Here is a 25,192-nt window from a genome sequence, read left to right as displayed (position 1 = left end):
CCTGTTGCTTAGCAACGGATCTGATGTCTGGCCTTAAAAGCCAGCCCTCTCGCATAATGGGGAGCCAGCAGCTTTGACCTGTGGCCTCAGCAGCAGCGATGAGGAAGCAGCCCCTGGACCCGGGGCTCCTACTGGCCTGGGCTGCGTCTCACCCATCGGCAAGTCTGACCCCAGCAGGGCTCAGGGTTTAAGTGTTGAGAGAACTCAGTGTGGAGAGATCAGACTATGTGAAGAGGGGCCGTGGAAGTCAAGCTGGAGAAAACCAGCCCTAATGCACGTTAACCCAGCACGGGGGTTCCCGTGTTAGAGCGTCTGGTGAGAGCCAGGGCCACCCTGCCCCCTCGCCTGCTCACGCAGGCCCCAGTGGGAGTGTCGCATGCCTGGAGTGAAGCCAGGGGTTCCCAGAACTTCCCTGAGAGCACTCGTGTGCCCTGTGGGCCCGCTGCCTGCCTCGCACTGCGTGTGCTCCGTCACCTGGACCGAGAGGCGGGCGGCGTGGTCAGGAGTGGCTTACAGCAGGTGTGTGGGGTGGGGCTGGCAGGGTGCAGAGGAAGGATGCCGGCGGCCATCACTGCTGTTCCCGAGAGCTGGGGCGTGCTGGCCTGTGTTCTGGGAAGAGGGAGACCCTTCCCTGCCCAGGGAATTAGGGGAGGGTGGAGGAGAATCTTCTAGTAGAAGAGAAAAATTAGACATGGAGTTTGAGTTTTTCCAAGAGCAGACGAAGATTTCATTGCCTGTTTGTTAAAAGCATGTAAGGCGAGGGATCCCTCCCACAGGGCTCCCGGGCTTCCCCTGCGATGACAAGCACGCGGGGAGGGGCTCCTGCTCATCCCCCACGCAGAGGGCCGCGCCCACCCCCAGGGACTCCGCGGGCCTTGTCTGGGCTGGTGCCCCGGGGGGTGCTAATGAGCAGCTAGGGTGGAAGACGGGGTCATGTGAGGGTCTGGCTGTCCCTCCTGCTTTGTAAAATGACAGCCAGGAAAGGCATTCACGTCCGCATCGCTGTTCTCAGAAGTTAGGAAAATGCAGCTGCTCTTTGGCAGGCTGTGTTCCCCGAGCCTGATGGGTGATTTAAAACATCTTACCCTCTTTCGTCTAATCCTCTTCCTTGTTTTAAAGATAGGTGGTTCCTTTTAAATCTCAAAGCCAGCGGAGTTTGGGTGGTTGGATCTGCGGAGATGCGAGCCCTCTTCTTCTGGGCGACAAGGCTGGGTGTGCCCCCAGTGGGTCTTACCCCGCACCCGCTGCTGCTCCCCCGGCCAGGAGGAGGACAGGGCTGCATCAGATGGTCCTTCCAGCATGTGGGTGGGGATGCAGTGATGAGGAAAGCGCAGGTGTGGAATGTGGAATGTTTCCAGTCACTGCCGATCGTATCAGTGAGCCCGGGGGCTGCCGTCAAAGTGCCACCTCACATCCCCTCCAGGCGTGGGGAGAAGTGGGGGGCCCCACGAGCAGGGAGGGCTGAGGAAGTCCTTGACTCCAGGCAGAATTTAGAGAACCTTCCTTGTTCCTACTGGTCCTGCCCCTGTAGGACACTCTGGGCCCCAGAGGCCCCGCTCAGGGTCCTCCCTCAGGAAGCTCCACCACCCACTGGCGCTGCCCAGGCAGGACCCGTGCGCAGTGCGCGGCATGTGATGGTTCACCCGCCCGCATCTCCCCAGCTCCACGCGGTGGGGCTGCCCCGGGTGCCTGAAGACAGCGAGTCTTGGTGAGAGCATCGGGGTGAATGACTGCGGTGAGGTTTAGACAGCAGACAGACCTGTGCTTATAACACCTGTCTCTGCCCGCCCGGCTGGGAGTCTGCAGTCCCTGTGCATGACGTGAGCAGATGGAATGCTGGGTGCACAGGCTCAGCGCTGCTGCTGGTCATTACCGTCCACTCCCTGCTTGTGTTATGACTTCCAGAGGCTGGGGGAGACCGCACATCTGGGGTGCAAGCCCCCCGACTTCAGCATCTCTCCCAGGGGAGCTCGCAGAGGGCCGGTCCCCGCAGCGCGGGGCGTGCGCGGGGCCGGGCAGCCGCTCTGAGGGCGCGTGCTGTGCTGTGTCCCCGCAGGGATCTACTGCTGCGGCCTGCTCAGTCCCCGGAAGAGCGACTGCACTGGCCTGCCGCCGTCCATGCTGAGCGACCCGGCCTCGCCGCCCGCCCGCGGCCAGCACCAGATCCGGACCAAAGGGAGCATGTCTCTGATCTGCTGGTACAACAAGGGGCCCTTCCGCTTCCTCACCAACGCCTACTCACCCGTGCAGCAAGGTGGGTGCATCGTGGGAGTGGGGCCAAGGGAGGTGGGTGACCCCGGGCCGGGGGGCAGAGGGAGGTTGTGCCGCTCTGGGGACAGGCTGTGCTCACCCCTGCTGCCCTGCAGCTTCTGGGCCACATAGTAACGGCTGCTGCGTCTCCCAGGGAGGTGAGAGCATCCCGGGCTGGCGGGCCGGCAGCTCCCCGTTCCCCGCCAGCTGTCAAGAGAAGCCACGAAGCAGGCATTATGGGTCGCTGACGCAGCCTCCCGCAGGTCCCCCAGGTCACCCGTGGGGGTGACCGTGGGCGTGACACTGGGCTGTGTTTGAGCAGCATCACTTTAGCTTCTGGGATTCTGCGAAAACTCTATTCTGATGGGCAGGAAAAACAATCGCCTTTGTCATTTTGACAGTATCTTCCTTAGAAGTTCATCACTTGCTTGGGGTTTTTTGGGTGTCGTGTTTCTATCATCATTAATTTCCCCTGGGATTTAAAGTCCATTCATAACAGGGATTTGTTTAGCTAGGAGGCTGTATGTAAGTTAACCTGCAGCTAAAACATCATGAAACTGCAGAAAAGGAAATTGCAATGACAAAAGGACACTTTACCAAAATATTTACAGTTGTGGCGTTATTTGAAAAGTCCCCTGTGTTCCTTCACAGTAAGACATCTTTCCTCTTTGCTACTGAGGGAACATTGCCGGGGAGCTAAGGTGTCTGTGTGTGTGTCTGCATGTGTGCGGTGGGTGTATATGTGATGTGTGTTTGATACGTACGCGCGTGTGTCTTTAGGGTCTGTTGTTCATTCATTCCCGCCCCTGAGTCCCCCCCACACCTAAGTCACGTTACGTCTCAGTGACAGTTACAATCCAGGGACTCAAGTACTTGGGTGTCATTATCCCACTGAGGTGTGGAGGGTGTAGGAAGCCCCCCTCTTCCAGTGTTGTGTCCAGGCGCTTAGAGGAGAGGTTTGGAATTGACCTTGTCAGCTGAGGGCAAGTTTGAGCTGGACTTTGCTCCCTGACGGGCGGGGCCGGAGCAAGTCCAGGCTCCTGTGCCGGTGCCGGTGCCGGTGCCGGAGCTGCTACCCACCAGGCTAGCTGAGGTGACGGGCTCTGGACGGACGTCCTGAAGCAGGACATCTGCGCTGGTCTGAGCGGGGTGAAACGAGGGAGTGACGAGAAAGAGACTGCATGTGGGGAGGTGAGGGGAAAGCCTGCGGTGAGATCCGAGATGACAGACCTGAAAGCTCCAGTCTCAGGGGTGGGGGCCCGTGGATCAGACACCAGTGGGATGAGGCAGCAGGCTACCCAGGGGGCAGGAGAGAAAACTGGGCGGGTTGATTTTTTGTTTTGGTGGTTTATTTAATTTTTTTTTTGGAGGAGGGTGGTAATTAGGTTTATTTAGGTATTTTTTTAGTTAATTTTTTTTTAGTGGAGGTACTGGGGATTGAACCCAGGACTTTGTGCACTGGACAGGTTGATTTTTAAATATGCTGAAACTGGTGTTTGTGTTCTGCTCAGTTCCAGTTCCCATTTCTAAAGGACGTACTCAGTTATACATCGTAAATTCCCAAACCCTAGATGCCCTTAAAAGTCCGAAGGAGTGTGCCCACAGCGTCCCTGTAGACCGACCCCCACCCCCAGGCCCCTGGTCCCTCCCGGGGCCTGTGGGCAGAGCTCCCAGCAAGGGGCGTGTGAGCCCCTGTGAGCCAGGCTGGGTGGAGACCCTGGGCGTGGCCGGCTGGGGCTTGCAGAGCTCAGGCTGTGTGGCCAGCATGCTCCCCACGGGGAACCCTTTTCCTGGTCCATATCCTAGAATCAACTTTTTTAATTTTGCTTTTTAAAAAATTGTTTTAGTTGCTTTTGTTGGGGGAGGGGGTGCTTAGTTTTTTTTGATTAGTTGATTGATTGACTGATTGATGGAGGTACTGGGGACTGAACCCAGGACCTCGTACATGGAAAGCATGTGCTCTGCCGCTGAGCTCTGCCTTCCCCCCAATTTATTTTTAATGAAAGGAGATGCTTTTCTTTCCAGTGTACTTCAAAGACATGATTTTTAAAAACCACCTCTTAGGATGTAGCATAATTTCTTTATCTCACCTCTATTAATGCTCGTTTTATTCACAGTGTGAATTATGGTGCAGTGAAGATCTTCATACGTAAATCTTTGGGTACATCTTTGATCATTTCCTCAAGATAAACCTAAAAGTAGAAAGACTGGGTCAAAGAATCTGAATGTGTTTTAAAGGCTTTTGATGTGGCGTTTTGCCAGAGGCTGTATTACAACCCCTGCAGTGAGTCATGGAGGGACTGGCGTCTTTCCTACTTCACCAGCACTATTTTTTTTCTTTTCTAAATTTGTCAGTCTGATGGCTGAAAAGGCTACAAAATTTTAAACATAAATTGCCGTGACTATTGGTGAAGGTTGACCACCTTGCCATGTGTTTATCAGCTAATTTTCAGTAATTTCTTTGTATTCTTCTCAATTTTTCTGTTGAGGTATTTGTCTTCTGAATTTGACAGCACTTGTCATGCCTATAGCAACTATTTTTCTGCATTCATATTCCTTCTGGTTCTATTTAAGCTTAGTGTTTGTAACACACAAAGGGTGTTCATGTCTGTGTACCATGTGGGCTTGTCACATTCTGTGCTCTCATGCTTTAAAAGCCCCCGCTCTGTCCCAAAGCCGGTGAGTCTAGGTTCGCCTGGTTGTTTCGTGGTGTGATTTTGTTCTCTTGGTGGTGACCCCCTAGGAATTTATTTTGATACATGGCAACAGTGGGGCTACTACTGTTTTTTCGGTTTGCTTTTGTTTTTTAATTAAGTGCCAAGGTTTGATTGACCAAGCAGCCCCTACCTCTGTACCTGAACCATTCATCAAAGAACCCTTCCATTCCTTCCCTGTTTGAACTGTCACCCAGATGACAAAGTCTCCATAAAGACTCTTCTCAACTTCACACTCTCTTCTACTGTGACCATATCTACTCTTCGAAAAGTTGAGCAGAATTTCCAATTTTAGAAAATGTGTAACGAGTTATGAACATTGGGGAACTGGTCTCGTCTCCTTTACTGCAGCTCCTAAGGGGAAATGAGCCCTCTTTCAGAGAGGCTGAGCGCATGCACCGGCTTTTTAAAAGCCACACACTGTCACTTGCTGAGGGATGTCCCCACAGAGAACCAAATCCATTGGCTTTTCTTCCAGAATCCATTAGGAGTCTGTCATCTCTTCATCTCCGTCCAGCTCCCTCTTTACCCAATTAAGGATTCAGATTCCATGAGACGAACGTAAATCCGGAAGGTCCACACGAGACCGTGAGTCGGGGCCCGACTCACGCACTCCGACTGACAAAATGGCAGAAGGAATGTCAACCCAGCCACGAGAAGCCCGGGGGAGGCGGGAGGCCGGGCCCCCTGCAGGGTGGAGACACATGGCTCTCTCACAGGCCCGTGTAGGCCTACACAGTGTCCCAGGGGTAGACACGTAGGGTCTGTGCACAGGTTCACATACGGCTGTGAGTGTCCAGCACGAGCCAGGGAGCCCTGCACACAGCATTCCTGGTTACAGCATCGGCAGAGGCAGCACGTATCAGATAACCTCTTGTCAACGTTTCCACTGGCTACAGCTTTTCAGTCCCCAGAAAAGGATCTTACAGGACAGCAGTCGTATCCCTGGCAGATGGAATAGTGTCCAAAATCCAACATAGCCCCAGGGAGGAGGGTGGCCTGGTTTATAAAATCCTCAGAGACTGATGCAGACCTGGCTTTTGAAGCCACTCTCCTGAGATTTCAAGCTCATGTTATGTTAAGAAGGGTGAAGGGATGGCGAGGACACGGGGAGAGAAAGCAGGCCCCCCGCGGCTGAGTGTCTGGGGCAGAGGCAGCCCTGGAGCTGCGGCCCTGGTGGTGCTGAAACCAGGCAGGGAGCTCCGGGACCTCGGCCAGCACCGCGTCCCTAGAGAGAGGGCCTGCCCCGCTGGGCGCCCTGGTGACTCAGAGCGAGTCGTCCTCCGCTTCTGGGAAAAGAATAGAGGGGATTTTGTCTCTTTCTGGGATGGTCTGGCCTGCTCACATCCGCATGGACTCCATGGAGCCCTAAAAGGGGCCTCGTTAGCCCCAGAGGAGGCTGGAGGTGAAAGTCAGACGAATTAAAATAGAGCTGGAGCTGGGAGACCCGCCACGGCCGTGTGCCTGGGCCGGAGTGGGGATCTGGGGCCTTCGCCCACTAGGACTTGAGGTCGGGCACGGGGACGGGTCCCCCCAGGAATGGTGTTGCAGAGAGACAGCCCTCCTTGGAGGAAAAGAGCCCCAGAATTGGAGAACGCTCAAGCGGCTGCACCTCCCGACAGGAGAGCCTCTGTGAAGGGACAGAGCATCCCTAAGCAGACACGTCCAGAATCCTCTCTCCAGGAGAAGCCCCGTCCTGGGCACCAAGGTCCTCTGACCTCCGGAAGCTTTAGGAGTGTGTTGCCTGGTCCCACCCCAGGCCTCCCCAGACCGCACCTCTAGGAGTAGACGTCTCAATCTCTCACAGGATGTCCAGGTTTTTTTTTTTAGTACGAAAAATTGGTATTTGGGGAGCAGGGGCAGGAGACAAAAAAGACAGATCTTAGCTTAGGGCTCAGCCTCTGCAAATGGATGTGTGTGGTTCTTGTCCACGGCCTGTCCCTCGGTGAGATGCTGTGTTTACTTCTTCTGTGTCCGTTTACATCGTACTGAAACTTCACAGTCCTTGAACGAACCCCCTTTTTAAAACTGGCGCCGTTCTGATCACGTCATGCTGCAGGGGAGGCCGTCAGAGGAAACGGTGTGTGACCCCAACCACACCTGAATGCACATGGCTCCCTGGAAGAGGGCGTCCTTCCCTGTCCCCTGAATCCCCTCCGGGGCACATGGACACCCGCACAGGGCTGGGCTCGGCAGCAGTGGGGTGCGGAGGGCTGGTCAGTCTCATTTGGCTTCTCACGCCTGCTCGTTGGGACGTTTGAATCTTGCCGAGACTTTGGCAGGGGCCCTGGGGCGCGTTCCTGTTGGTATTTAGTAGGAAGAGGCATTTGAAGGCATGTCAGAGAGCGAGCTTCAGGGGCGGCTGGATATAAAGGGTTCCTTCCACTCAGTCCCCCAGTCCTGGGAGGCCTGAAACTGCAGGGCCTGGGGTCAGGGCAGCTCCTGGTTCCTCTGAGCCTCTGGTTCCTCCCTCTGCCTGATGGAGGCCGGCAGAGCAGGCAGAGACGGCTGATCCCCGGTCTCCCCAACCTCCGCGGCCTCCTCCTCCCAGCCCCGCTCAGGCCCCTGGAAAGAGTTGGAGCCCGAGGGAGTGAGATGGGGGAAACTGAGTCCTGATCTCCTCCTGTGCTCTCAAGGCCCCATCGGGGGCAGGAGCGCCTCCCCAGCTAAGGCCACCTTCCTGCCGTCACGCCCCCGCCATCCTCAGCTGGGCGTTGATGATGGTTCTCCTCCATCTCCTCCCCTGCGCTCCGTTCTGTGAGTCGGGGTCTGTGGGAGGAGGGTCAGAAGGGAACTGCCCTCTCTGTTGCCCGCAGGAGCGATCATCAGGAGGCGGGCTGGGCAGATCCCCTGCCCCCTGGCCGTCGAGGCGTTCGCCGCCCACCTCAGCTACATCTGCAAGTACGACGACAAGTACAGCAAGTGAGTGGGCGCGCTCGTCCGCGGGGACCGGCGCCGCGGGCGGGGGCTGGGCGAGCAGGCTCCCCGCTCTCAGAGCCAAGACATGAGGGCCCTGTGAGGTAAACCCCTGAGGCCTCAGTCCGGCAGCCACCCCAGCCCACCCCGGCCCACGCAGCCCCCACCTCTGGACACCCCGCCCCCTCCCTCGCCCTTCCCTCCACTTCTGCAAACCTTGGACCCCTCCCCCTCTGGGTCCCTCCGGCCCAGGCCAGCCTCCTGCCCTCCCCGCCCGCAGACCACTCGCTTGGGCCCCAGGCGTCGTCACGCTGAGCCGCGGGTTTTCCATCACTGGTTACTTAATTATCTCACGTCCGGATGGACACCGGCATCAGCTGTGGTGTCACAGTCAGTGCACGGTGTGGACCACACGCACAGCGCCACCTCCGGGTGAGCTCTCCTGTCCACAGCTGGAGCTGAAGAAGTGATCACTGCCGAACCTCAGTCTGACTATTAAATTACTGGGATGGAGCCTCCCCACCTAAAACAGGGTTGGGCTAACCCAGAGGCAGCCGGGCACTTCCTCAGCCCGCTCCGAGGGTAATCGGCATCTCCCGGGCTGCCGGTTGGTGGAGAGGGAAACACCGGGACCTGGTGTCCTGGAAACCCCAGGTGTGCAGGGGAGCCCTGCTCCTGGGGAAGTCACGGGACGGAGGCTGTGCAGCACCTCCCGTGTGCCGAGCGCCTTGCTGGCACGTGAGGTGGTTACAAAGACATCTGCACGGATTGAGGAGACACCTGCCGGACAGCTCTTGCTGGGCGCTTCGGTGGCACTGAGGCTGCAAAGCCGCAACCTCTTGGCATTCAGGGTACGAAGCCACGTGTGCAGATGGAGGACACAGCACAGGATGGGTCCTGAGTTGCGGGGCCCCAGGGAGCACTGTCCTCAGTCTTGGGCGGAAAAGGCTTTCCCTGAGGCGACATCTGTCCTCGGTCTCACGGAAGGTGGGGGCAATGAGGAGGCGTGTGTTCAGGGAGGAGGGAGCACCGTGGAGATGGTTCAGGGTGCACAGAGCACAGTGGCTGAGCAGGGCCCCTAACAAGCAGGGAAGCCCCACGGGCCCGGCCCCTCCGGAGCTCTGGGCCACCCTGCAGGAGGCCTGGCTCCTGGTTTCAGCATCCCCTGCAGTGACCCGCCTCCTCCCACCTGATCCTTTGATGGGCTTGTTTTCATCCTGGTCTGAAGTTCCCGTACCAGAGCCTCAGCGAGAGCTGACCCCTCCAGCCTGATTCCCGCCCCCACAGCCCCTGCAGCATCTCGCCAGCCCCAGGAGGCCTTCCGGGAATCTCTCCCCGGGACGGGGTGCCCAGGAGCCTTCCCAGCTCTCCTTTCTTATCCCCTCTGTCCTCGCAGGTATTTCATTTCTCATAAACCAAACAAGACCTGGCAGCAGGTGTTCTGGTTTGCCGTCAGCATCGCCGTCAACAATGCCTACATCCTGTACAAGATGTCGGATGCCTACCACGTGAAGAGGTACAGCCGGGCACAGTTTGGTGACAGACTCGTGCGGGAGCTGCTGGGCCTGGAGGACACATCGCCAGCCCACTGAGGCCACGGGCGGGTGCGGCCCCAGTTAGGTAAGGACCAGGTCAAGGGAGGGGAGGGGGAGCCTGCCATCCGACCTGCCCAGCCAGAGACCCGGAGATGCCCTGCGTGTGTCTGCAGCCCGGGAGGGGCGCTTGGGGCCTCTGGAGGGACCAGGATGGACCTGGTCAGAGGATGGTGCTGTCCTGGCTTCCATGCAAAGAAGAGCACGTCCTCCCTCCGGAGAGCGGCCACCCCCAGACCTTCCGTGATGCCAGAGCAGGGCGCTCCACCCTCACGACTCCCGCGGAGGCTTCAGGAGAGCGGGCTCAGTACAGGGACCTGGGAGGCCGCTGCCACCGGGGCCGCCAGGGATAGGCTGAGCCGAAGCACGTTCTGCCCTGTAAAGATGGGAGGACGCTGGTGATGTGGCACAGTGTCACGCTGTGTCTGGAGGTGATGGGAAGTGAGCCAGGACTGGCTCCACGTGGCCAAGATCGTTCAGGTGTGTGTCAGAGCCCAGAGGGTTTTCCAGCGTTTGCCTCGTGCGGGCAGCTACAAATGGGGCTCGTAGAAGAAGAAACACAAACTGGGGCAATTCAAAGGCAGCGGTGGCCCGTTCTGGGACACAGACGCCTTCCTGCCCGTTTCCCCTGAGGCTGGTGGATGGGGGAGGTGGGGAAAACACCAACAGAATGGCAGTGAAGTGGGATGCTGTTTTTTATTTTTAAATATATCTTCAGGTTATTTTCTTACTGTGGCTTCAGATCTTCTGTAAAAGGATACGTCCCTCTTGTTTTCTGTCCTCCCTCTTTTGCCCCAGCCCAGTCACGGCTCCTTGCATGATCACTGTCTGGGGCCCGGGCCTCGGCCCAGAAACGGCGGCCTGTGTCCAGAGCAGACATGGTTTCCCCTGTCGGGTCCACGGGGGCTGCGGGCTTCGAGCTTTTCACGGATGTCATCTCTGGGAGAGAGTCATTTGTTTTGCAAAATACGTAGCATGGCTGAGACAGACATCCAAATGTCTGTCTCTCTGGTTGACCGCTTGCTAATTCTCGCTCCCTCGGGTGGGGTCAGCGGGCAGTGTCTACCAGGCTCGCTGCACCCCTGAGAACCGTGTGGTGGCATCCACAAAGTCCCCTCTCCCAGCTTGGTTGGGTGTGATACCCGTGGGGCCGGGGGCCTGCGCATCACGGGCCTGAAAGGCCGACATGACAAGCAGCTGACAGCAAGATCTCTGTGTACTCCCCGGGACACTGGGGCCTTTCTGGACCAAGGGGCCCAGGTCTCCCTCGGAGACCTGGACCAAAACCTCGGCCAGGGTGGTCGGCCAGTGTGGCTGTCCCCACAGACAAGAAGCAAGTCATTTCTGGAGTTGACATGATCCCCCCTCAACCCAGTTCCTGTGCCCCCACCTCATTTTTACAGATGCAAAAACTCAGGCTTCGGGACTTTCTTCCTTGTTCTCACCCAGTGAATTAAGTGTCGCCGGCAGCATGCTCCTCACCCACTTCCTTTCTGTACCCAGGCTCACGATGGTCACCTCGCCCTGTGGTTTTAATTCGATGCCACGGATTGTAGGCCAAATTTTAAATTGCGTTTCAGAACACCTTTGCCGTGTCCTTGAATTGGATCGAAAGCACTTTTACCACATGGAGAAATATATTTTTAATTTGTGATGCTTTTCTACAAGGTCCACTATTTCTGAGTTTAATGCGTTTCCAACACTTAGGGAGACTCTGATGAAAGCTGATGGGTTTTCTTTTCTGTCCAAATAAGTCAAAGAAAAAAAAAATAAAAGTCTATTTAGATGTTGGCTTTTTGTTAATATGTGAGTTTTTTTTGGAAAGGTCTGGCACAAAAACCACAGCTCCTCTTTTAAGACTTGATTTCCTGTTGAATAATCCAGCGTGTGTGGTCTTAGCTGTTCCTAGTATCCTGAGCCAATGAGCGGTTGAAATAGAAATTCAGCTAAGTGTTGCCTAGTGGAAACGAGAACTGCTGCCCAGTCCTGGGAGTGTTTCAGTCATGTTTTGGGGCCCTGCCTTCCAACCCATCGATTCTTCCTTAGAATCTTAGGCTGTGCGTGTCACTCTCATCTAACACAAGAAGCGCTACTGTGACGGGTAATGAGTGACTTCACATTATCGAGTAATTAGGGGGTGATTACACCGATTTACTGCTTTGGTTTTAAGACGGTGGCCACCTGTTTTCTGGTAAATGATTGAAAGAGACAGCAGGTCAGTGGGGTTTCCAGTGGAGGCGCGGTGACCACACCAGCCTTCTCGAGGCTGAGAACACTTTCATGTTTCCTCCCAAAGTGACAGGCGGGACTGACTAGGAGAACCTGCGGGGACCCGGCCGTCACCTTATGGACATGGTCTGGAGTGACTTTAGCAACCGCTCTGGTTGAAGTTCACCAGGCTCCGTTCCTCCCCGGCTTTGAAGGCCGGCACGTCCGCACTGGAGGGGCCCGTTTAGAAGCTGGCCGTTACTGGTGGCCGGGAAAGGGGGCGCCAGCACAGCCTTGGCCCCTCCGCATCCCACAGCTGCTGGGACCCCTCTCCCTGCAGGCCCTGCCACTGTGGCAAGCCTCTCCCCCGCCGGAGGTCTTTGCTCCAGGGTCTGGGAAGGATGGGTGGAACCGTGAGCTCCCCGGCCCTGCGTGAAACCAGACACCAGTAGAGCTTCTAAGCTTCTCCAGAGAAGGTCTGTTAGGCTGAATGCAAGTTCCCCTGACGTGGCTTCACACGGTCAGTGACGCAGTCCCATGACTGCCCCTGTCTTTGGAAGTGGACCTGAGGTTTTTCTTAGGAGGACGGAACTTGAATGCATTTGTTTGCATTGGGTGCCTTTGTCATCAGGGTCTGTATTTCACGCATGTTCCCTCTTTTATCCAGGCTCTGTTTCCCGGATGTCTCAGTTTTGATCAGTATTTTACTGTGGTCACTGGAACAGTCCATTAGGGCCATACTTCAAAACCCAGGCGAGTGACATAGGAGACTCTTGATGTCTGGATCATTCTGGGCAAAGAAGTCCAGTGTACTGACTACATTAGACAAGGCCTGGCCACCAGAACCCAGTTAACTCTGCAGTGGTGCCAGAGGCAAGGAGATTGCAGACCCCAAGACAGGGGCTGGGAGGTTCCGGGTTACAGCATATGGCCATGCCCCACTGTCCCCTCCAGGGACCCCGCCCAGCATCCAGCATCGCAGGGTCTCCCAGCCGCAGAGGCACTGACCAGCAGAGGGGTGAGGCAGACACACCGTCATCAGTGAGTGAAGTTCAGGATCGCAGACCTCATTCCTCCCACCCCAGCTTGCATTTAAGGGGAAAGGCACCCCCTCTGCAACAGGCCCTGGAGGGCTGGTAGGAACAGCTGGTGACAGGCTGATGGGAGGGGAAGGGGCGTGCCGTCCACCCTGTGGCTCACAGCACTGTCCCGCAGGTGACCACGGGCGGACACACAGGGCCCAGGCTCATGGACAGCATGGTCTGTGCCTCCAGAGCCCTGGGGTACAGGTATGTGGGGGCTCAACATAGCTGAGGTCACCGAAGGAAAGTTTCCCCGAGGGGCAAGCCCCCCGTGTGGCAGAGCTGGCAGGCAGCGCTGCTGCCGGGTCCGAGGCGCACCCCGCTCGGACACGTGGGGTGCTTCGCCTCTGCAGACGCCAGGCACCTGCTACATTATCCCCTAGCAGGCGGAATCTCAGCTGCCTCAGAAGGCTGGACTGACCAGGACTTACCAGTTTGTGTAAGTGTCTTTACAAAGCGTGGCACGGCGTGGGAGCAGGAAGGCAAAAAGGGGTCCTAGCCATTCAAGAGGTCATAACCGGGCAGAAAGAAAGTTTCTCATCTCATAAATGCGCGTATGCTGTTACGAAACTTTTTTCTTCTCATCCCCCGAGCGGCCGGCGCTTGGTTCTGTTTTCTCCCTGGAAGCGCGGTACCCACCTCTTGCCCCAGCCTGACAGCTGATGTGGGTTCACCTGTCCCCATCTTCCTCCACGAAGAAAGGGCCACGACTTAGGCAAAAGTAGTGGTGGACAAAAAATGATGACTGGGCCAGACGAGGTTTTTAGCTTTTTAATTGGCTCTCTCCTTAGACTTGACTGTCTTTGAAAAACTACACCTAGCTTCACACTCGGGAGCGTCCTCGACACAGAGGGAAGGAGGGGATGGGGCTTCTGTTGTTTCAGTAGGTTGAAGAGATGCACTGAGAACAACTGTGGATGTTTTCAGGTGCAAATTTAAGATCCGGAGGTGCGGGATTGTGGGATTTTTGATTGAGGCATTTTTGGGGGTCATTTTCATCCATTTCAACATAATGCCATAGTATGATGTGACTCTTAAAATGTTATCCCCTTATCACTGCTTATCAATAGATGTGCAGTGTCCAAAGCGGGACAAACGCTCTGCCGCGTCCTGTGCCAGTCGAGCTCTGTGTCCTGGCCGCCTCCCTACAGCAGGAGACACCGACCAGTTAGCGGTCAAGGACAGTGGGTCCACATCGGAACCACATGCAGGGAGGGGCAATTGGGGAAAGTGGGCTGATGAGTGTGGCGGTGAGCTCTGGGCTTCCCAGGCCCCTTTTGGATGTGGTGTACATCACCGGGAGGCAGCCTTCTGCCCTGTGGGGAAGCAGTCTCCAGCACTTAGAGCTGCCCGACATTGACACGGGACACCTCCAAAAGCAGGGACATGCTACCTGTCTTCTAAACGCCCGCCATCAGAGGCAGCTCACCCCGTGGGAGGGTCCCAGAGGGCATTCTCAGTGGGCAGGAGTGGGGGTTGGGCAGGACGTCCTTGCTGGCAGCTCTGATCTTAACTAAGGAGGAGCGGAAAACAGCCTGGAAGCAAAGCCCTGGCTCCGGGCTCCAGGCCCCTGGCCGATGTTGACTGGGATGGAGACATGCCTGTTTCCAGAGCGTGGCCTCGGCCTCCCAGCTGCTCAGCCCTCTTCCTCTGCCTCCGTGGAGCTTCCCGCTTAGCTCTGAGTTCAGGGGTCCCAACCAGTAGTGACAGGGAAATCTGTGCCAAAGAATCTGGAAAGATCGCTATTTCGTTTGCAACATTTTTTGCCACCATGAACATTATCTCTTTTTTTCTACAGTTTCCAGTTAAGAATCTTCAGGAGAAAATTTGTATAAGCTTTTATTTTTGTGTAGTTATTATTTTTTAATGTGATGTGGGTTTTTGTTTGTTTCTTGTTGGGGGTGGTAATTAGGTTTATTTATCTATTTTAATGGAGGGACTGGGGATTGAACCCAGGACCTTGTGCATGCTGAGCACACGCTCTAGCACTGAGCTCTGCCCTCTCTCCTTTAGGATAAAACTTTTAATCTTACCAGGAACTGCACACGTATGCAGCCCTCAGGGGACATCCCACAACCAAATCCCCATCCTTTTTGTTCGGATAAAGCATCCCCTTTTGTCAAGATTTTGATTTTGATTGTGCTTGCAGGACAGTTTTATAGATTTCATGTACCACAAGCTAAATTCTGATTTCTAAAATATGAAGTTTGCCCCCCCCCAAAATATGATTTAATTCAGCTCTCTCGTCATGTGATTTTTATTCCTTCAGCAAAGGTTGTTTGCTGTGAGCACCTTTGAAATTCACGCAGGTATATTGCACTTGCTTCTCTCTGGGGGTTCCGTCTGGGGGGAGGGCTGATGAGGGACGGTGTGACACGGGAAATTCACTGAGGGCATCCTGGGACCTGTTGCTTGAACGTAATAATAGCAGAGGTTAGGCAGCACCTGGGAACCACCCCAGGAACTCTCCTGAGGGGGAAGAGGGATGGCAGGTAAGGGGGCCCCAGGGGTCACAGGCGCGTCCTAACACCTGAGCCTCCTCCCCTCTGCGGCCGGTCCCGGGGGAGTCGGGGGCTCCCACGGGATCCTACTCTATGTCCCCCCACCCCGTATTCTCCATGTCGGGGGCCGGTGGGAGCTCAGGAGCCCCCACCATCAGAGGCCAGATGGTGTAGCCTGCAGCTTCCTCCACTGCTGCCTCCGCCACCGCCCTGTCCTCCTCCCCCTCCTCAGAAGGTTCTAGAATCAGAAGCAGGCAACTGAAGTGAGCACCCTCTCTCAGAAGGCGGGTCCTTGTGAGTAAAGTGAGAGATGGGAGGAGGCGTGCCCGCGGGTGGAGTTGGCGTGAGCAGAAATTGTTTTCATCAACTTAGAAAATCTTTACATAATGAGGTACCACTGTCTTTTTACACTTCATTACAGGAGAATAGAAAGATTTTGAGAAGCATCTGCTCTTCAATCCGAAATAAGAATGAAAACTTTTTAAAGCACATCCTGGCAATGTTTTAAGTTCTGTAAGCCAAAAGGAGTTTTCAAACTCCCTTTTAAAGTTTTAACGATGTCAAATCATTGCTGGCCACACCTTTCAGTAAGTGCCGGGTCTACGTTTGTTTCATTGTTGCGTTGACCTCTGAGGTGGTCATCTTCTGTAATCAGAGACTTTCCTCCTTCAACTTTATGTCTTCCTTCCAGCTTTCCTTTCTACATCTCTGCCTCTAACTCCTGCCCCTGCAAGCATCTTTCCTTCTCTTTCTTCCCCTCCCTCCTGTCCTCCCCCCTCCCCCTTCCCCACAGCCCTTTGCTGAGCCCTGGAGTCACTCCCTGACTGTCCTCTCTGCATGCAGAGGGGCCGGCCTGGGTCCTTCCTCCTGGTTATCTGGCATCCGGGTTCTCAAGCCTCATCACCCCACAGGGACCCTCACCTTTCAACAGTCGTAGTGGTGGGAGATGTGATCCTTTGTATCAAAGACATTTTGAGAGCGGAGACACCCCAGAAAGAGGTGAGGCCAACGTGGAGAAAACAAAGGACGCTTGCTAGCTGGGAATGGTGACCAAGGTTTAATTTACTACTCCGAGGGGCCCCGCCTTCCATGCCATACTTACTGACTTTTCATCACGTCTCCTGGTGACATGGGCCTCTTGGGGCTCACAGGAATACTGCGAGGAAGCAAACCCCCAAATCGAGACCCATGGCCGGCATGATAAGTGTATTCATGAAGATAACAGGATGGAATATTTAAAAACCCAGAAGGATTGTTATTCTGCCGTAGACTGTACAGGGCTGAGAAGGTGTGGCTGGCTTTGTCCGTTTTCAAGACTGTGAGAATGAAAAAAAAAAACATTTTTTTAACCCGATCTTGCCTTGATTCAATCATCTTCCAAATGAAATTTTCGGTCCACCCGCTACCTTCCCCAGTCTGTCCACCTCCCTTGAGCCTCACACGTCCGCCCAGCAGAGGGCAGCAGAGCACACCGTATGGGCCTTGAGGCTGCAGAACACGGGGCGTTGGTCCAACAGCTGTGCTGTGCCGAGCCCTAGGCCCGGTGCACACAGCGTAAGGCGGACTAGCTCTCTGTGGATCCAGAGCCAGGAGCGAGAGCAAGCAAGTCATCAGCACTGGGAAGCGCTGACATCATGAGGGCAGGAACAGGGTGGGGGTTGGGGGGAGCTTGGTGCCGAATTTGACGTTCATTCATCTGCCAGGTGTGTCCCGTCTGCTTACCAGGCCCAGGCCCTTGCAGGCACAGGTGACGAGACACAGACCCCTGCGCGCCTGAAGCTTGCATTCTAGCGGGAGCTCCAGCGACCCACTGCGGCTCCACCCTCAGGCTGGCCCTGCTGGGGCCACGCGGGATGCCGGGCCCAGCCCAGGCCAAGGTTGGGGGCCCCTGGTCTGGAGCAGCAGCACCTGGTGTCCCTGGGGAAGAGCCGGGGGCCACGGGCTGGACCGGCCTGGGGTGGGTGGGGAAGATGGGGGGCTCGAGAGGACAGGAGGCCAGCCCAGCAGGACAGAGACAGCTCACTCTGGGAAACCTGAGGATGTCAGGGAGCATGAGCCAGCAGAACAGTGGGCAGGGGGGTTCCCCGGGCTGAGGGGCCAGGAGAGGAGGTGGGGGACGGTGAGATGGGGGTAGTGAGTGTGGGAGCAGCCTTGAGCCCACCCTACCAGGGAGCCAGGGGAATAAACAGCCCCGTGTCTTCCTCCTGCCACTGCCCCCAGTAGGCAAACCTGGGGAGGTCAGGGCCTTTCACACAGGCCCCCTGCCTGCAGCCGGGAGCAGAGCAGAGACAGCTGTGTACAGGCTCCAGGCTGGGGGGCAGGGGGCGGGGCGGGGAGGGAGAATGGAGGCCGGGCTGGGGGGCCCCTCAGACGAGCAGCCGTGGTCTTGTGCGGACCAGACTCTGGAGGAGCTCAGCTTCCAGAACCTTCTCCTCCTCTGAGGCCCTCCCTGGAGGAGGCAGGCGAGCCTCGAGTTCTGATTGGGACCTTGGAGGATGTGAAAATGGGACTCCTTCTGCTTCTACAGCCCCAAAAGAGCAAGGAGAATGCAGTCCTGACTCTGCAGAGTTGGGGGGTTCTGCACGGGGCCTCGACACCCCTTGGAAGTTTCTAGAGAGCTGTCCCCTGTGTGTCCCTGCAGCCTCACGGGAGGGGTCAGCCTGGAGCACCTCAGGAAGGTCCTCCCCACCCTTGTGACCGTGACCATGGCTGAGCTGCGGGGCCTGGCGGTTCAGGGCTGGGAGATCTAGACCACAGGGCAGGCCTGCGGGGAGCTGGAGGGAGGGTGTTGGCTGTGAACCCCGGTCTTGCCCACCGCAAGCCTGGCCCTGCTCCGCCCAGGGGCCCCTGCAGGAGGGTGTGCTCGGAGACTGCAGGGCTGCATCCGTCTGCCCTAAACACAGCCCCAGCCTCCCTGGGCCTCAGCGTCCAGCAATAAGAGTACCCGCCTGGCCTCCTTCCCAAGGTGGCTGTGATGCCGTCAGGGGTGTGGACACCCAGGCATCACCGCCCTCATTAAGGGCACCACGGGCTCACCCAGCTGAGTGACAAGCCTAGTGACAGGGGAGGTCAGTGCTGTCCCAGGCCGCCTACTCTCAGCCACCCAGGGGCTCTGGTACTCTGGCGGGGGGGTGGGCGTGGGTCCAGGGAAGGCCTTGCAGCCCAGCCAGCACCAGCCCTGTGCCTCGGCACCTCCCACGGGTGATCCTGGTCTGTGTGGTGCACGTGGCACCTCGTCAGCCCAGGACGGGCTAGAAAATATGCCATTGTTCCCCAAGAAAGCTTGCTGTAACTTCATAGATAGATAGACAGACAGACAGAGAAAAACAGGTGAAAGAAAGGGCTGGAGGGAGGGGAAGCTCTCTTTCCTGAGGGGAACCGTGCGAGAAGTCGGCCTGGACACCGCGTTGTGGATTCGTGTCTCTCTCTGAGATTTCCGACTTAGCTCTCTGATGTCTTGTGGATTGGAAGCAACAAAGCCCCAGTCAAGGAGAGGGTGTGGAGAAAGGGGACCCCTCCTGCACTGTGGTGGGAATGCAGTTTGGTGCAGCCATTGTGGAAAACAGCATGGAGGTTCCTCAAAAGACTAAAAGTAGACTTACCATGTGACCCAGGAATCCTGCTCCTTCCTGGGCATATATGAGGAAACTCTAATTTAAAAAGATACCTGCACCCCGATGTTCATAGCAGCACTACTTAGAATAGCCAAGACATGGAAACAACCTAAATGTCCATCGACAGATGACTGGACAAAGAAGGTGTGGTCTCTCTCTCTGTATATAAACACACACACAATGGAATACTACTCAGCCATAAAAAAGAATGAAATAATGCCATTTGCAGCAATGTGGGTGGACCTGGAGATTGTCATACTAAGTGAAGTCAGCCAGAAAGAGAAAGGAAAATACCATATAATATCACTTTTATGTGGAATCTTAAAAAAAAATGGAACAAATGAACTTATTTACAAAATAGAAACAGACTCACGGACATAGAAAACAAACGTGTGGTTACCAGTGGGGAAAGGGGGTAGGGGAGGGATAAATTGGGAGTTCTGGATTTGCAGATTCACACTACCGTATAGAAAATAAACAACAAGATCCCACTGTACAGCACAGGGAACTATATTCAATAACTTGTAATAACCTATAATGAAAAAGAATATATACTTATGTGTACATAACTGAATCACTGTGCTGTACACCGGAAACGACACAACATTGTAAATCAACTATACTTCAATTAAAAATAATAACAATAAGACAAGGGGAAAAGAGCAAAGTCAGGGAGAGCAGCCTGTGGGGGCAGAATCCCAGGGGTCTGCCTGAGGCCTCTGCTGCCCATTGTGGGGGTCCCCAGGGCCCTGGGGTGGAAGCCTGGCCACAGTCCGGGATCAGCAGGCCTCCTGCCCTCCTGGCCACCAGAGGACAATACCAGACGTGGCTTGTGCAGTGGCAGGAAGGCTGGTCATGATTCAGTATTTTCCGTGGATAAAACAAAACGGAGACGAGCCACACGGCAGGGGTGTGGACGCATGGCTCAGGCACGGAGCTCTGGGTTCTGTTCGGACTGATGTCTATTGATCAGGCTGTTAGTCTGTTTGGGGTTTTCCGCTCTCGTTCATTATTGGAGGTAATAATACCGATTTGAAGAGTCATCGGTGTGGGAAGTCAGCCTTTCCTGGGGCCTGGCGTGGACCGACTCCCCTGGTAACAGAAGGCTGAGTACAGGAGGAGGCACCCTTTACCAGGGAACTCACAGGTGTGGAATCTTTCAGGTGTGGAAAGTTAGACTCCCCCTAAAAGATGAGATCCTGGTGGGAGAGGGGCTGGGGGGCGCTATGGGGGGCTTCCAGGTTCCCTTTTTCTTCCAAGCCACCCATCCCACCAGCAGCACAACCCAGTGGAGATGGACAGCCCAGCTCAGAGTGGGGTGGGCGTGTGGGAGCAAAGGGGTTACAGGTCCAAGGGGCGTGGGGAGGGGGTGACAGAAAGGGGCAGGGGGCCTGTAGGAAGCGCTCCCTCTCCAGGTCTTAGGAGCTGGGGGAGCAGAATAGATTTAGGAAGCCAGTCCTCGGTCCCCACCCCCACCCCCACCCCCAGTTCTGCCGGGGTGAAAAACACCACTCAGAATGCCTATTCTCTGGAATCTGTGTTTTACCAGCCACCCCTGTGTGTGGGGGTACCCACCCTTCCTTTTGGGAACAGGGCCACTTGCTACTTAAAAATTCACTAATGTGTGCAAATCTCAGGGCACAAGAGTGGGTGCTCAAAATGTGGTAGATATTGTGCAGATGGCTAGGGGACACCCAGGGGGCCCAAAGCTGTGAATGTCCAGAAAAGGGATTCCCCACAAGTCAAACCGAAAGGCTTTAACTGTATTGTGACTAAGGTGTGCTGACCCACCACCACCACCACCACCACCACCACCAAGTCCAAAGTAGAAGGTTCAGGAGCCTCCGGGCTGTTTCCCCCTGCAGCTGGACCATTCTGCATCCTCTCCAAAAATGTCCAAGGGCTCCAGTTTCTCCACATCCTTGACAACACTTGCTGTCTTTTGTCTTTGTGACGATAGTCATTCTAACAGCTGTGAGGTCTCACTGTGGTTTTGCTTTGCAGTTCCTGGATGATTAGTGATGTTACCTTTTATTTTTTTCCTCCTGTATACCTGTTGGCTATTTGTATGTCTTCTTTGGAGAAATTAAAAATAGAACTACCACATGATCCAGCTATCCCATTTCTGGGTGTTTATCCAAAAGAATTGAAATCAGGATCTTGAAAAGATATTAGCACTCCTGTGTTCATGGCAGCAGGAGTCACAAGTGCCAAGATGTGGAAACGACCCAACTGTCCACTGACAGATGACTGGAAAAAGAAAATGTGGACTGTACATTATTGATGAGAAATTAATCGATAGCCAATCAAAGCAAGAAATGGACATTTTTTATTCGAGACAACCTGAGGATTATAATCGCAGACAGTCTTCCAGAAAGCTTTGAGAACTGTTCTGCAGGCTAGAGGTGGGAGTGAAGAATGTCACCTGTCATATCAGTCAGCAAGGAGTACGACGTTCATCAAGCCCTCAGCCACTGCAGCCACTCCCGTGGTGCCCCCGAGGGGACCCGGGGTGGGGAAGCACAGGACCCTGGCCCTAGAGAACTCAGATGCACATCAAAGGAATGATTTCTATCAGCCCAGACTCTTGCATCTTCCCATCATAGAAAAGCACTCAATTCCTTGAGATGTCTGGTTTTCATTAATTAGTAATCTTTTGATGTTCCGAGTACCTGGTCCTTGTTGCAGAACCTCCTGTATATCCTGGCTCCTCCCCTACTTCTTCAGAGCAGTCCCTCAGAGCGATCTGAGAGGCTGCCTCCCAGGCTTCAGTCCACGGCAAGTCCACCAAATAAAACCTACCTCTCGACTTTTAGGTTGCGGGTTTTTTTTTTGTTTCAGTCAACAGAGGTCAAAGCTCAGGTATGTAAGTTTTTGAGACAAAAGGTCATACATCAAAGTAACATATTGACAGTTTGCACAGTCCAACGAGGCAAGTCGTGGGTCATCATGACCCCTCACAGGATTGAGAAAGGAATATTATCTCCTAAAGAGTTACTTTGCTGGCAGCAGGAGGAAATTGCTTCTTTTTCTTTTTTTGGTGAGCAGGCATTCCTGTCTTCTAAGAGGATCTAGTTAATGTACAATGCAGCTGCACCATGCATACTTGGTTGTGACCCAAACGGGCAGAGAGAGAATTTTATGTTTAAAATTGTTCTTGTCTTTGGTGCAGCCATGATGGAAAACAGTATGGAGAGTCCTCAAAAAACTAAAACTAGACTTACCATATGATCCAGCAATCCCACTTCTGGGCACACATCCAGAGGGAACTCTAATGCGAAAAGACACATGCACCCCAATGTTCACAGCAGCACTATTTACAACAGCCAAGACAAGGAAACAGCCTAAATGTCCACCAACAGATGACTGGATAAAGAAGATGTGGTATATTTATACAATGGAATATGACTCAGCCAGTAAAAAGAATAAAATAATGCCATTTGCAGCAACATAAAAGGACCTGGAGATCATAATTCTAAGTGAAATAAGCTAGAAAGAGAAAGAAAAATACCATATGATATCACTCATATGTGGAATCTAAAAAAAGAGACAATATGAACTCACCTACAAAACAGAAACAGACTCGCAGACACAGTAAACAATCTTATAGTTACCGGGGAAAGGGGGTAGGAGGGGATAAATTTGGGAGTTTGAAATTTACAAATGTTAGTCACTATATATAAAAATAGATTTTAAAAACGATTAACTGGGTTAAGGTATAGAATAAACATTTTTGAACTTTAAAAAAAATATGTTCTTGTCTGCTATGGGACAAGGTAGGCGGGTACCAAGGACAGTAAAAGAATTTACCAGAAACAAAGAAAAGTGAAAGAAAAGTTCATTAGATATGGTTGCTCCAGGCAACAGCGGGTGGCCTGAGAGGTGTCTGTGTGCCCCGAGGCGGGTTCATAGAGTCTTTTATAAGGAAGGGCCTGACCATCTACAGTGCTTTAAGGAAGGAGGTCGTGTTGAAGGTTTCCAGGCGTCAGCTGATCACTGCCTAAGGACTTAAGTCGGTTACACCTGGGGAAGGTACTGTTTATCTTTACAAGGAGGCAGGCGGTCTGGCACACTTGAGGAATTTGAGGGGAGGGGGTTAGGTCATAACTCAGTGTTGTTTGTTGGGCTAAAAAAATTACATGTTGGGAGAGGAATGTTCTTGGTGTTTTCTGGTTTATGTCTTCATAATGTGAGTGATGAGGACGCGGGCAGACATCCTGTGACGGGGGCACCCTTTGTCTCTCTCGGGGGCTTCTTCCTTGTCCTTGAACCTCCATTGTCCTGCCTTCAAAATAATTTTTACTTCATCAACATAAGATGGAATGTTTTTCAGTCTTTAAAAAGAAGGATATTCGGCAATAATGACAACATGATGAACCTTGAGGATGTTCAAGGTGAAATAAGCCAGACAGGGAAACACAAATATTACAGGACCCCACTTATACAAGGTACTTAAAGTAGTCAAATTCTTAGAATTCTGGAGAGGAAGGGTGGTTGCTGGGGGCCGGGGGAGGTGGGGGGAGTGACTCATCGCCAGACAAAGTCTCAGGTGAGCTGGATGAGTGAGTCCTGCAGACCACTGTATAACGTTGCATGTTAACTCTTACTGTAGTCGACAATACTGCACCGCACGCTTACACGTCTCTTAGCAGCGTAGAGTGCCTGTTGTGGTCTTAAAAACCACAACAAAAGAAAATTTAAAAGCAGAAGCATGCGCTGGCCACGTGGCAGCCAGAGCTGGGAGGGAAGAAGTTAGGCTCCTCCCTTCACTGCCCACTTGGCTCAATCAGCTCCACCAGCAGGCATCTCCCGCAGGCACAGGTGAGGGGTCAGACACGAGGGGTTTTGCAGGGAGGACTGTGTGACTTTGGGGTCTCTCTGGGGACAAGGGTAAAACGAACAGCGACCAGGACTGACCAGGTTTATCTTGCCAAGAACAGACACAGGGACCTCTCAGGGTCTCTCCATTATCTGAGGACCGGCTCACTCAGCAGGATGGCGTTAGAATCAAAAGCTCTTCCTTGCTGCCACAGATGGCACCTGAGGGGCAGTCACAGCTGACCTCCTGCTGGAAGGAGGCCCGGAGGTGGGCAGGGTGGGGCCCCCCAGTGATCTGAGCAGCCCTGAACTGTCCCTGCACAGAGGGGGCCCTCCCACCTCACTCACACCAACGCCCCGCCACAAGGGTAGTAACAGATAGTGTCTTCCATTAACTGTTGAATGTGAATTAGTTAATTGCTGACATTCATTTACTTCATTCAGCCAGTCATTCAAGGAAGAACTTTGCATAAATAAAGGATGTTAACTAGCTCCTGAATGCCAGCTTACAAAGGTCAGTGAGATCCAGATCCTGCCCTCCTCCCTGCCCCCTCCTCCCCAAAAGCAGCAGGCTGCCTGGAGAGGACCTCCTGATGCAGAAACAATTAGCCCTCACACACGCAGGTGAGAGTCCTGCGCACGGTGCCGTGGAAACATTACTGAATGCAAGTTCATGTGCCCGACACAACACAGCAACGTCAGAGTTTGGAGCAGAGAAAGGTTGATTGCAGGGCTGAGCAAGGAGAGTTTTCTTATGCGCAAGAAAACCCTGAACTCCCAGAAGGGATTCAGCTGAGTATTTCTAAAGACCAGCTGAGGGAGGGGCGGCCCAGGGTATGTGATCAGCTGTGCACAATTTTCTGATTGGTTGATGGTGAGCAAGCCCTAAGCGCCAAAAGGTCTGGGGGCCATGGGCTCATGATCAAGTAGTTCATTTCTTGCATTTGGTGGTGGTTTTTGGCATCTGAAAAACTCAGGAAATATGTATGAGATACTATTATCTGGGTACTTCGGAGAGGGGCTACAGCAGAGGAGAAGAGGGGAGGGTCTGGCCGTGGAAGGCCCCCTAGGGTTTTAGCTGCACGAGGAAAGATGGGTTCATGGAGGGAGGGCTGCTGGGGGAGCACTTGGAAAAGGGACCTGGGGGTGACGGCAGGGGCAGGAAGAGGTCTGCTTGTGTAACGGAGCAGACCCTGTGGGGCCTCCAGGGTCAGACCCTCCCCCATCCTCTGCTCCTCTCCTAAATACCCAGATAATAGTATCTCATGTGTATTTCCTGAGTTTTTCAGATGCTTAAAACCACCACCAAGTGGAAGAGATTAACTACTTGATGATCAGGAGCACGCGGCCCCAGGCCTTCTGGGCTATAGGGGTTAATGGTGTTGACCCTGTTATCCCCTCACCAGCCAATCAGAGGACTGTGCACGAGCTGATCGCCTAGCTTGCGACCCCCTCCCTCACCTGCCTTTAAATACGCCTTGTTGAACCCCTCAGTGA

General features: G+C 54.2%; 1 protein-coding gene across 2 annotated transcripts in view; it reads left to right on the top strand.

The window, feature by feature from the left end:
• PGBD5 (piggyBac transposable element derived 5) overlaps positions 1-11,772 on the top strand; it is an 81,390-nt gene extending 69,618 nt beyond the window's left edge. Inside the window, exons 5-8 of one of the 2 annotated variants that reach the window (XM_031460855.2) lie at positions 2,057-2,254; positions 7,781-7,886; positions 9,277-9,500; positions 9,589-11,772. In XM_031460855.2, coding sequence (XP_031316715.2) covers positions 2,057-2,254; positions 7,781-7,886; positions 9,277-9,472 — 500 coding nt within the window. In that variant the 3' untranslated portion in view covers positions 9,473-9,500; positions 9,589-11,772. Of the gene's footprint in view, positions 1-2,056; positions 2,255-7,780; positions 7,887-9,276 lie in introns of both variants that reach the window. The other variant, XM_031460854.2, reaches the window with a different exon arrangement.
• Positions 11,773-25,192: the final 13,420 nt, after the last annotated feature.

Source organism: Camelus dromedarius, chromosome 8 (genome assembly GCF_036321535.1).
Source record: "Camelus dromedarius isolate mCamDro1 chromosome 8, mCamDro1.pat, whole genome shotgun sequence".
Lineage (NCBI taxonomy): Eukaryota > Metazoa > Chordata > Mammalia > Artiodactyla > Camelidae > Camelus > Camelus dromedarius.
This window is presented reverse-complemented; position numbering and strand designations above follow the sequence as displayed.